The 12,590-nt window shown below is 55.4% G+C and overlaps 1 protein-coding gene across 1 annotated transcript; it reads right to left on the bottom strand.

The window, feature by feature from the left end:
* Positions 1-2,221: 2,221 nt before the first annotated feature.
* On the bottom strand, positions 2,222-6,693 carry TLCD2 (TLC domain containing 2). Its single transcript, XM_017832483.1, has 4 exons — positions 6,473-6,693; positions 6,027-6,109; positions 5,429-5,511; positions 2,222-3,941 (listed from the first exon to the last, which is right to left on the bottom strand). The coding sequence occupies exons 1-4, from the start codon at positions 6,658-6,660 to the stop codon at positions 3,564-3,566; spliced, it is 732 nt and encodes a 243-aa protein (XP_017687972.1). The 5' UTR covers positions 6,661-6,693; the 3' UTR covers positions 2,222-3,563.
* Positions 6,694-12,590: the final 5,897 nt, after the last annotated feature.

The raw sequence follows: 12,590 nt of genomic DNA, 5'->3' as shown, positions 1-12,590 counted from the left end.
AGACAGCAGGCGAGGCCTATCAGAGCGCGGAGGAGGGGCCTGGGCAGGACGGAGGGCGGAAGAGGGGAGGAAGTTGTGGGTCCCGCCCTTCGCTGCTTCCGATTGGCGGAGGGAAACAGCCGTGACAGATCGGCGCCGCCTCTGATTGGACAGGGCCTGACTCGTCACACCCCGCCCCGGCGGTAGGGGGCGCTGTGCGGCGCCCCGGGACGGGAGGGACCGGACCCCACCCGTGAGGGGCTTATGGCAGGGGGGACCCTCCGGGGACATCCCGGGGACATTCCTCGTGGGATATCCCCCACGGAGCCTGTAACATCCCCGCAATGGGAGCAGACCCCTCCTCACCCAGCCCCCGCGCCCCCCCCAGGGGCTGAACCCCACCCCGCTACCCCCGGCGGGCAGGAGGATGCTGCACCCCAGGGAGTGATGCCTCCCTCTTCCCAGCACTGCCCCCCTGGCCATACTATGGCCCCTAATGCCCTAGCAAGTAGCCACCCCACACCTTGGTGCCCCGTTCTTGCCCCCCCTAGCCCCCAGAGCTTGCCCCTCATCTGTGAGAACACGAGGCTCAGCTCGCTGTAGGCACAGAATTGGGTTTAATGTGTTGTCACGGGTCACCCAGCAGCCAGGCACTCACACCCCACCAGGATGGAGGGTCCCCTGGGGGTCCCCGTGGGGACAGGGGGCTGTTTTGGGGGGATATCGGCCCGTTGGATGTGGCTGAAGGGGCTGTGAGTGGGTGGCAGGCTGGGGCGTTGCTCCCTGACAACTAATTCCCAGATGGAGATGCTCCCTCCAGCCCCATGATCCCCTGAATGAGGGCAATGGAGGGGTAGGTCCTTCCCAAAACCCTTCAAGCTAAGGCTGTGGCGCTTTTCATCAGGATGGACAAGCACAGGGTATCCCCACGTCTGGCCTCAGTGACATGCAAAACTGCTGCTTGTTCCACCTCAGCCCTGCGGGAAAATCACGGTGGATTACAGGCTCCAAAACCAGGCTCTCCTGACCCCCAACCCCACGTGCCTGGGGTTCACAACATCCACGTGACAGCAGGAATGTGGCAACACAATCCAGGCCTTGAGAAACTTTCCTGGTGTGGGCAGAGGCCGGAGGGCAGGGCACAGATCAGCAGAGCAGCTCCGGGAAAACTGGGCATAAACAGGTCAAACCAAATGCCTGGATGACAATTCCTCTCTAGCTGTGAGCTGTGAGCAGCACACTGCGCCTAAACACCACTTGAGGTGACAAACCCAAACGTGGAGTAGGTGTCTGCAGCACCTGGAAGCTTTCCCTGTACTCTCCACAAATAGAAACGTAAGCGGCTTTGGCTGTGCATTGTGTCCCACTGTCCATGGATCACTCGTCTGTCCCTGCCCAGCAGGAATGTGTCTCCCTCCTCAAAACCCTCTCTTGAGCAGTTTCTTGTGCCAGCTTGTCCCTAGGCTTTTCAAGCCAAATGAGGGAATTTGTGTTAAAGCTTATTTGCCACACAGGAAACGCGACTCATGCAGTGGATTTCTCCAAACTGGTACACGTAACTCCAAGTGGGATGATCTCGTTATATACACAGTGCTGGGCTGCTAGGGAACAGTTCAGTGTGTGAGAATTTGTGGTGAAAGGGAAATGTGGAGTAAAATACATTTAAAAAATTCTCATTCCTTGTCCTAGGGAGCCTCCAGGGACAGGCAGAGGAAATGAAATGGAAATAGTTACGCTGTGCTGTGTCCTGCTCTGGTCCCTCGATTCAGGAAGGACATTGAGGTGCTGGAGCATATGCAGAGAAGGGCAATGTAGCTGAGGAAGGGTCTGGAGCACAAGTCCTGTAAGAAGAGGCTGAGGGAGCTGGGGGGGCTCAGCCTGGAGAAAAGGGGGCTTGGGGGGGGACCTTGCTCTTTAGAGCTCCCTGACAGGAGGGTGGAGCCAGGTGGGGGTCAGACTCTGCTCCCAGGGAACCAGCAATAGGACAAGAAGACATAGCCTCAAGCTGTGTCACAGGAGGTTTAGGTTGGACATAAAGAAGAAATTCTTCACATAAAGGGTGATTATACATTGGAATGGGCTGCCCTGAGAGGTGGTGGAGTCACCATCCCTGCAGGTGTTTAAGGAGAGACTGGATGTGGCACTTGGTGTCATGGTCTAGTTGATGTGCTGGTGTTTGGTCATAGGTTGGACTCGATGCTTTCAGAGGTCTTTTCCAACCTAAATGATTCTGTGAGAAGGCAGGAAGCTTTGCTGCAAGCCAGCATCCCTCAGTGGGAATGGAAGCAGTGAAGCCACGGGCTGGGTGCTCAGCCAGAGCCTGCCCTGGCTCAGAGCCAGCACCACCCTGACCCCCACAGGTGACTCGGTGCAGGAGGGCTAAAGGCAGGGCCACAGCAGGGCTGGCTCCCATCCTGCCATCATCCAGCCTCCCTATTGCCAGCTCCAAGGAAAGCACAGCCTTCCCTTGGCTAGGAGGGCAGGAGAATATCAGCGGGAACAGGAGAAACCTTCATCTTCCTCCATAGAAAGGAGAGGGGGGGAAAAAAAAACCAAGAGAGGTAGAGTGTGCCAGTGTGCAGTGTATTTTCCCTCCATGGCAGGGAGACATGGGATAAGGACTGTGCTGAGCAGTGACACCCCTGGAGTGGGCTGCAATGCTGAGTCCTTTTTTCCTCTAAGTCCCTTCCCCTCAAGCCATTTCATTTACAGCCATTTATTAAAAGCTGGTGTTAGTAAGAGCCTTTGCTGGTGGGTAAGTGTCGGGCTCTGCAGCACAACTTGTCATTCCTAACAGATGTCTAAATCCTAAAGGTGCCTATGCCTGAAAACTCCACATCTGTGGGAAGTGACCATCACATAACAACATCCTTCCAGCGACTTGCACTCTCCCAAGCTTGTTTAAGGGCACTTCAACTATGTGAGACAAAACAACATGAAAAATGTTCCAGTTTTCACGAGGGTGGTGCTGTAGCACCCACTGCCCCGTGTTTTCCCCCTGACCTGGACACCACCATGGGCAGCAGCCCACCCAGCCAGGTCTCAGCCTCTCCCTCCATCACCCACCTGGGACAATCTCCTCGGGGAGGGTCCATCAGTGCAGGATTTGGCTTTTACTGGCCTCGAAGGCCTTCTTTCCTGGTGGTGCTCCCATGGGAAGTGCCACAAAGGATGCAGTGTCCTGTGACCGATGGGACGCTGGGGGCTGCAGCACTGACGGGGTTAGAAACACACTGTGGTGTCTGGATGTCCAGAGGAGCAGTGGGGAAACAGTGCTCCACTGCTCCCTTCTCATCTCAGTGGTGCCCCGGGGAGCTGTGAGAGCTGTCGAGGCTTCTCTGAGCAGCTCCCACTTGTTCAACCACGTCATCCAAAGGTCTTTGGGGAGCAGAGCCACAGTGCCTGTTCCATGAGCACCTTCTCTGTCGTGCAGGGCCCAGAACCTTCAGCCACAAGAAAAGCCTGGATGCTCTGTTAGTGCAGACCCTCCACACAAGGTATTGAAACAGCCACATTCACCCTCCACTGGGCTTTGCTGTGGGTTCAGAGCAGCTCACCCCCCTGACCCCGCAGGGAAGGGGGGGCTATTTTTCCTTCTCCCGCTGCACGTCCCGGCTGGATTTGAGGAAGTCACTCCGCAGCAGGCGGTAGAAGAGGATGATGTTCATGGGTGTCATGATTGCCATGCCCACCGTGCCCACCGCGTACGTCGCCGGGGGCACGTTCTGTCGATTGAGGAAGAGCCAGCGGGTCATCCAGGCCAGCGTGGCGATGCGAAACACCACGTAGGTGCCCAGGTTGACGATGCTGTTGAGGCGGTAGCAGGTGGTGTGCACCAGGTTGGCCATGAGAAGGATCTGCCGCAGGTGGAGGAAGATGGAGTTGATCTCCACCAGCAAAGCCACGAGGGCAAAGCCGACGTACTGATGGAGCAGCACAGCAATTCCAAAGCAAACAATCACCTGGAAAGGAGGAGGAAGAGAGGCTGGTTGTTCTCGGCTGCTGACAGCTGGAACCTTCTAGGCTGGGGCACAGCATGGAGCAGAGGTGGGAAGGATTATCACAGCAGTGGCAGGCTGCTGGTCATCACCCCAGACATCTCTGCAGCATCAAAGCCTCTGGTCAGTGTTGCAGCCTCAGGAATAAAGTAAAACCTTTCGACCTTTGCATGAAACCTGAGTGGTTTTTTTTTGTTCCAGTGGGAGGAGAAGGAAAACAATTCTATAAGCTCCAGACTGGCAGAGGAGACAAAGCAGCCTGACCTAACCCTGGTTTTGTGGCCTAGGGAATGCAGTTGGGTGTGGCCCAGCAGGTTTTTCCACACACAGTGAATGGGCAGGAAGGGAGACGTGTAGCCCAGGGCTACAGTTGGAGCTGGCTCTGGGATTCTCCCGGGTATGCTGCAGGGATTAAGAGGCTTTGGTGTATCAGAGAGCCCCGTGGGATGCCCCGAGGGTGGCCTGAAGCGCCCTGGGGTTGCTGGGTGCTGCAGCAGAGGACAGGGCTCTTGGGGGCAGAGCGGGCAATTCCTGCCCCGCACCCTCCCTGCCAGGCAGGGAGACAGGCTCTGCCTGCCCACACTCCAGCACACTCAGTCCTTTCTTTGGTTTATGCCATTAATGCTGTTCTCTGTACGGGCTCTGTAATGAGATTATCTACTCCCTGTTAAGTCACTGTCTTGGCTCGAATTAACTCTATTGTGGAGATGAACTTTTGGTTCACTGGGCTCTGTGAGAGAGCAGGTCTGACCACTGCCTCCCCTGTCTCATCCCAGGTAGGTCTCAGCACTGTCCCTGTCCCCCACCCCAGGCCTTGCACACCCCTCTGCCTCCCCATACCCCACAGTGTCTCTGCTGCTCAGCTCCAGGCTGTGCCACTCCCCTGCCCTGCAGCACCCCCAGTCTTAGAATCACAGAATTGTTTAGGTTGGAAAAACACTCCAGTGTCTGGACATCGGAGGTGATCAAAGAGAAAGCCATGCTGGGTGCAGCCAGAAGGCACTGGTGTGAGGGGTCCTGCACCACAGCTGCTCCAGCCACCCCAGCCCCAGATGACGGGAAAGCACCTCGGGGAGCGTGAGCTGGAAGCAGGGGCTGTGCAGCCCTTCCTGGCAGATGCTCAAGTGGCTGAGAGCCAACAGGAGCTGTGCTGCCAGTGTGGACACCTGGGTCACAGCCTGACCACATCACTGTTATGGATCAGCCCCCCCAGCCCAGCCCTCTTCACCCTATGCTGTGTACACGTGTTCTTTTCCTATCCAATCCTTGGGTGTCTTTCTGCAGATCCTCAGAGAGTGTGTGTGTCCTGCAGTCTGGGCTTCCCTCCCCAGGTAAAAAAATCTGTCAGATTTTTGTAACAGGCAGCAAATACCCACACTAACAACAGCAGGAGCCCCACTCATGTCCCCCAGCCCCAGCCTCCCTGGTGGTGCATGTGCTGGTGAACTCACCACAGAGTGATGGAAGAGCAGCTCCCAGGATTGGTGAAGTTTCTGATTGCACAACATGTCCACAAAGTCTTCAAGGAAATAACCTGGGATCAGAGAAGCCATGAGCAAAGAAGGGGACCAGGAAGGGCTGTGCCAAGGGACCCCCATGCCACAGTGGGCTCTGCACCTGACTGGGCTGGGCAGCCCCTCTGGGGAAGTGATGGCCACAGCTGTGTGGGTGGTGAGTCACAATTACACACAGCAGGAGAAGGAAATCAGTGTGGTTTGGGTCCCTCTTGCAATCACTTTGTAGGATGCGCCTCTAGGAAGAGGCACTAACTAACTCCACCAACACCATATGGGCACTTTTGGGATGCCCCAAGCCCTGGCTGCCCCCCGAGGGCAGTGGTGGGCAGCCTGGTGCCCTGTACCTCCTGGCCGCGGGTGCCCTGGGACAGAAAGGAGCCACTGTCCTTTGCAAGAATAGGGCGATTGTCTGAGGTGCCTGAGGCATCGCTGCCTGCGACGTGGCTTGAGGGGCTGGTGTCAGGCACCGACGAGCCCAGGGAGACCTCCCCCGGGGGCCAGAAGAGGGGGAAGCCCACTCCCCCCACCTCACCTACAGACACGGCGACCAGGCTGTGCGCCCCGGGCGGGTGTGTGCCCACCAGGTCCTTGGACAGCTCGGGGTGGAGGTAGAACCTGCGAAGAAGTTGGGAGTGATGGGCAGTGGCTCTGGTTCCCCAGTGCCCTCCCAGTGCCCTCGGTGCCCACCTTGTTCTGCTGGTCCACCCATAGCCACCTCTCTCCTCTTGCTTTCCCTGGAGTCTCCTTATCCCCCGCTGCCTGGTGCCTCCCTGTCGCTCGGACCTTCCTCCATCTCTCGGTGCCCCCCAGTCTCCACGTCCCCACACTCCTCATGGTCCCCCCATTTCTCCCCGGTGAGCTCAACCTCCCTCGGTGCCCCCACGGCCGCAGGTTCCCGTCGGGGTCCCTCGACGTCCCCATCGCCCTGTAGTGCCCCGGTGCCCCGCGGTGCCCACCCCGGCCCCAGGTGCCGCTCACCCGGCCAGCGCCCCGCCGCCGCTGAGCACGCTGTGCGCCAGCGATGTCCAGATGTTGCGCCACTTCCAGCGGTTGCGCCGGGCCGAGGGTGGCGGCGGCACCAGCCGCTCCAGCCCCCGGTTCAGCAGGCGGAAAGCGGCGAAGGAGCCGGCCACCACCAGCAGCCCCGGGCTGAAAGCCATGGGCATCCACCGGCCCGCTGCCACCCCCGGGCTCCCATGGGACCGGCCGCGCTGCCCGATGGGCTCTGCTTCGCCCAGCCCCGGGACCCGCCCCGGGCACCGGCACCGCCCCGGGCACGGGCACCGCCCCGCCGGTACCGCCCTGCCCCGGCCGGGGTGCGCATCACCCCCGAGGGGAAGGGCTGGGGGGCTGCGGGGGCCGCCCCGCTGCCGGCGCTGGCAGTTCCCGCATCCCCCCGGGCAGAGATGCGGACACGCAGCGGCAGCGCTTCCCCTCGGGGCGCGGGACAAGGGGAGGGGGGAGACGGGAATTAAGCCCCCAGGGGTGCGTCAGCCTTCCCCGGCATCGCACGGCAGAAGCGGCGCCAGCCCAAAAGCCGGCTGGGAGCGTGGCACGGAGCGGGGCACACGTGTCCTGTCTCTGTGCGGGAGCTGGGCACACTTTCCTCGTTGCCCTGAGGTTCCTCCTCCACCTCGGTGACACCGGCTGGCCAGACGACTCACCCATGAGGTGCTGCGGCCGCGTCCTTCACCCCAAAGCATCCCCGGCAGGTGATGCCCGTCACCGTTTCCTTGGGCTGGAGGTTTCCAAACCTCTCACCCTGAGTCAGGATCCCCACAGACCACACTACCGGGGCTGATCGCACACCAAGCAAGGAAAAATATCTGATTGCCCTGCCAAAATAATGCTCTGCCCACAGCCCCGTTATCCTCCATCCCCCATGTCCCGTGTCTCGTCGCGAGAGGAGCTCCCCAATGCCTGGGATACCCCACCTTTGCCGTCCTGGGGATTGTGGGAATTCACGATCCCATAGCCACAGTTTTAGTTCTACCCTACGACTACGCTGCTTTTCCAGCTTCCCGTAATTTGATCGCTCCCCTGTTGCTTTTTGATGTCTCCACCAGAAGCTGCTGCACAGCCCTCGCTTCCATTCTGCCGGCAGGATGAGTCACCGTGTACACACCGATTAATGTCAAACTCTGCCTCTCCTCTGAGGTATTAATTTTGGATGAAATCTTCTACTTCCTCTTTGCTGAAACAGAAACGTGTGGTGTCTGAGCTTTCAGTCGCTGTCCTGGCTCTGGGGTGACGGACACTAAAACATCTGCGAGTAATTGCACTGAGGAGGGGAGTAATTAAATCAGATCAGGAGAGGGGTGATGTTCTTTTCCAGCCTAAACGATTCTATGACAGTCTCAACTGATAGAAAAGCATCTGTTCATGCTGCAGAAATTTGCTTAAAAGCCGAGCAAGACAATGTAATTTCATAACAGTTACATGGCAGGGAGACACTGCCTGGAGTAATCTGCAGCCCTGAGTGCTCGGGGGATTATAAATAATCTCGTGTATTAGGACCTGAAGGATCACGTAGGCTAATCTGTTACTGAGAAGACCAAATGCAAAGACATTTCTGTTTAGCATAAGATATGCTGAGGAAAGAGAGACATGCCTTGGAGACGTGCCGGGCTGCTCAGGGCACCGAGGAGAAAAATCATTTCACAATTAATTGAGTATAAAATTGCAGAGAGCTGATTTCCGAATGAGAAGTCATCTGCAGCACTTTAGCCTCAAAATTCTCGACTGCCCTTTTCCGTGGAGACAGCTCTGCCCTTCACCTGCCTTCAGGGAAAATCCCAGACTGTGGAGCACCTGAAAGCCCGGCCCCGTTTGCCCCAGAGGCTCCTCCATCCGCAGTGTTGTAGTTCTAAAGATGAACATTTGGCTCGGATCGGGAACAGGAATAGTTAAAATGTTTCTGGAGACTGGAGAGCTTTTACCTACCACTTCTGCATGGAAGGAATTTAAACCGTGATTAATTGAGCCTCTGGTTCAGGGACTTTGATCCCACTGCTGGAGCACCGGCAACAGCTACATGCAAAGTACTTTTTGGATCATTTCAGCCCAGATTTTACTTAATTTTACCAGGACTTCCCGTTGAGCTGTGGTTTCTTACAAGCCCTGTTTCCAGCCTTTTTCTCCTTGTCTTCCTTCCTCTGCAGCAATGGCATTAACCGGGGGCGGTTTTGGAACTGGAGACTTCCAAGCCCAGTTACAAACAAGTCCCTTGACACCAAATCAGGCCAAATATTCAGCCACATGCCACAGGCTTGTCGTCCAGGCTTGTCCCAAAGGAACCCGCACAGAAGAGCGGGGACTCGAGCTGCCACAAGAGGTCCCTGCACGCCCGCTGGAGAACTGGGAGCCCGATCCGATGGGATTCTTCATTCACACCTTATTTGGAGATATTGCCTTTTTCACCCAGATTTCGAGAAGTTTTCCATGTGTCCCCAAACGACCTCATTTTCTGCAGGGAGGCAGCTCAGCCTGGTGACGGGTCGCTGCTGCTGCCTGTTCCCAGCAGGGCAGGGGACTCCTTACAGACGCCAGCAAGGACGTGCCCAGGTCCATCCCATAATGCCGTGGGGACCACAGCTGATCCCATAGCGGGGTTTTCCAGCAGCATCCAGGGTGTAAATCGAGGGGTACAGCAATTTTTTCAATAACCAAACAGTGGCTTTTGTCTCCCTCTCCTAGACTGGTGTTTCTCTGCAGCACATTTGAGAGGGAGAACCCATTTTCCACAATAAAGAGCCATCAGTTTAGTGATAACCCACCGTATGAATTCTTCCACACAAACTGTGTCCCCCCAGATGCTCCCCACTACTCTTGGATGAGTGTTGGAGTGTGCTTTTGCAGCTCCACCACCCTTTACACAAGGAGGAGCCCGCTCTGCTCCCAAACATCATCCAGGGTTCTCCACAGCCAGCAAATGTGGGAGCTTCTGACGAGGCAAAAGTTATGCTCCTGTTTCTGGAAAGTCTCATTCTCTTAATCTGCCTCTCTGCATCCAGGGAGTCATAAAGCCCATCTGCTCATCTAATGCCAGACCTGGCTCACACCTGAAATAATTTGAGGAGTCCAAGAGCTCAAAACAAATCAAACAGCTTGGCTTCCAAACTTTAATTAGCTGTTGTCTCTAAATTGTGTAACCACTCTGCCTGCTAGGCCATAGGAAGTCAGATGATATAGGAATGCTTTTCTTGAGATATCCACATCTTCTTTGAGGAAGTCTGTAACTCCACACTTATGAAAGGATCTGCTGTGCAAAATGCATGTTCTGCATGGCAAAGCATGCCCAGGCATTGCAGAGGCAGCTGTGAAGAGAGCTGAAATCAATGCAAACTTGAGCATCCACTCTTTCCAGCCAGCAGCACCCTCCTGGGGGTGGTGGAAGCTGGATATTCTCCAGGTGGAACCGGGGATATACTTGCTGTAGACACAGGAGAAAGGGGTTTCAGTCTCTGTGACTGTGGTGAGCAGCTCCAGGATTTAATGCAAGAAATGCCAGGGTGTGCATCACTTTACCACTGACCTCAGGACTTAAACTTGTTTGGCAGAAGAAATCACCTGGCCTTGCACCACAGCCCATCTGTTCACCCTGCTCAAGTCTGTGAGCTCAAACTCTCGAGGGAAGGCTCTTCCCTTCCTTTTCACAGTGTTTTGGCCAGCCCTGCAGGTGTTCTGCTGCCCAGGCTGGTCATCCTTCCCAAGAGCATTCCGTGAATAATACAGTGTCTCCTGGGAGCTTTGCAGGGCTGGGGTGCTCTGGTGCCAGATACCACCTGCAGACCGGGCACAGCAGCTGCCTTCTGCAGCCTGGCATGTGGGAATGGCCCCCAAACCACCCACGTGACAAACAACCCCATGGCAGGTTGCTCTGGATGCTCCTGTGTTTGGCCTTCTTCCTTTTTCCCAGGACTGGAACTCTTTTTTTCTCAGGACACAGGGGACCTGAAGAAGAAACCTGTGTCAGCAGCACATCCCTGAGGATGCTGCAGGCTCAACTGTTTCTCAAGGGCTTGGGCTGCACCAGCTGTCATGATCCAGTGGCACGAAGGATGTGCTCTCTCCTCACTCCAGTTGCACAGGTATGCCATGGGATGAAAAAAATTCCATTGGCAGATGCATTGACTGCCAAAACTCCTTCAAGCACAGCAGGATAGGCAGATCCTTACAGTCCTCCTCTGCTTTCAGTAGATGGCATGCCCCAGATTCGTCTACTTTCTGAACTATTTATCTTCTGCTATTAGTAAGATTTCAGGTTCCTTCTTTCCTTGTGGTGGGGCCAGGTGTCTGCCAGGCCTGTATCCCATCTCTCACCATTGCCAGACATGAATGCTTAGGAAGAGAATGTGAAACACCACATGTTTGCCCTACAAGCAAATGAATTCCCACTAAATATTTCTTTTCCCTTGTCTTCTTCCCTTGTGGGATAAACATTTTTTACCTGTTCACTAGTCTCAAGCTTAAGTAATGTTTGATGAATATGTGTGTGCTTTAAGGTTACATCATGATGTATACATGATTACATGGGTTTTTTTGCATTTCAGACAGGTTTGGAATGAGTCCTCCAAGGTGGAAGCATGTCCCAGCCCCTACACCCACTTCATGCAGCATTATACCTTGCTGAGCCCACTCAGTTCCTCCTGTGTTACAAATATAAGCACAGGAGCTTCCTAACTGCATCTCCTGCTGCTGCCGGCTCTGCAGCTTGGAACAGGTTAGGTTCCCTCCTGAATTCTCTCGTTATTAATATCACAAACCAAGCTGTTCTGAGAGCAGTGCCCCATTAATCATTTTAGCTCTGCTGCAGGTTTCACCTCGCTTCCTCTTCCTGCGACTGCACAGTGTTCATATGATTTGACTCTGTGGGTACTGCTCGTTAAAACTGGCAGGGCTGCCAGGGCAGGGAAGGGCCCTGAGCTGGGCGAGCTGGGGACAGGCAAAGATGGGACAGGGACACGTCCACAGAACCACAACTGCTTTACAGCGTGGAAAAAATGTGCTACACCAGCTGGTGTAGCAGAGAGGAGGTAGCAGGGGACTTGAAGGGAGGAGAGTTACACCCCTTAAATCTTCGCCTCTAAACTTGAATTTCTGGAGCGCTGGCAACACTGGAGAGCAAAAATGAAGATATCTAATAAAACACAAAGTCAGCTCAGCAGCCCATGTGAGTCAGCACTGATGTGGGTGGCAGGTCTGGTTGGAGATATTCGATGCCCACCTGGGCTCTGTTTGTGGTTGAGGGCACCACTTCCTTTTGCTCTCTTCCTTCCTATGTTTAATCCTGATCTGTGTTACAAGCAGAGGTCTAAATCACTCTGAGCAATTACCTCTGGGTTACCTAACAGAGGGACAAAACATGCTTACAGAGCATCTTCCTGAAAATCTGCCTCCAATCCCATCCCGCTGCCTGAATCCCTCGAGGGGACTGTGTGTGTTCCTGAGTGCTGGCTCTCACACACACTAACCCAGCATCCCTGCAGCCAACCCAAACCTGCCCTCTGACATCCAATGCCCTTTTCCACTTTCTATCCTTTCCCATCATCTTTGCCTTCATCAGAGATGGGCTTTTTGTTTTGCCTTTATCCCTTTGCATTTTACAAAAGCCCAAGCCCTTCCCCGGGTGCTCAGCTGCATCCAGCCACATCCAGCAGCATCCAGCAGCATCCATGGGCACCCAGCGGCCAAACCAGCCCCGTAATACCAATGCCATCATATAGGATCAAGCTCCACCTGGCTCATCCCAAAGCCTCCCAAAGCTGCACACCTCTGTACCTGCCCCTTTGCCTGTGCACTGCAGCTTTCATCCCTGAGCAGATGTTTCTCCAGCGATTTCTGCTGAGTCAGAGAATGCCTCCACCAGGGCTGCTGCTTCTCCACGTGGGAACGCGCTTCTGGGGGAATAATTACAGAGAGTTTAAATATGGACGTTTGGCAGCCAAAATTGCTTCACATTCAGGCTCCTGGCCAGGAGGGCAGAGCCCAGAAGCTGCTCATTGGTGCTGTGAGAAAATACCTCGTACCTGTGCCCATCGTGGGCGTGCATCCCCCGTGGGCCGGGATCATCCATACCCGGCAGCGTCCCAGCACC

The sequence above is a fragment of the Lepidothrix coronata genome, unplaced genomic scaffold (genome assembly GCF_001604755.1).
Source record: "Lepidothrix coronata isolate B3197 unplaced genomic scaffold, Lepidothrix_coronata-1.0 Scaffold203, whole genome shotgun sequence".
Taxonomy (NCBI): Eukaryota; Metazoa; Chordata; class Aves; order Passeriformes; family Pipridae; genus Lepidothrix; species Lepidothrix coronata.
This window is presented reverse-complemented; position numbering and strand designations above follow the sequence as displayed.

Coding starts and splice junctions, on each gene's coding strand:
- TLCD2 (XM_017832483.1), bottom strand. CDS start 6,660: ATGCCCATGGCTTTCAGCCCGGGGCTGCTGGTGGTGGCCGGCTCCTTC. Junction 6,110..6,472: donor GGCGGCGGGGCGCTGGCCGG/GTGAGCGGCACC, acceptor ACTTCTTCGCAG/GTTCTACCTCCACCCCGAGC. Junction 3,942..5,428: donor TGCTCTTCCATCACTCTGTG/GTGAGTTCACCA, acceptor CCTCCTTTCCAG/GTGATTGTTTGCTTTGGAAT.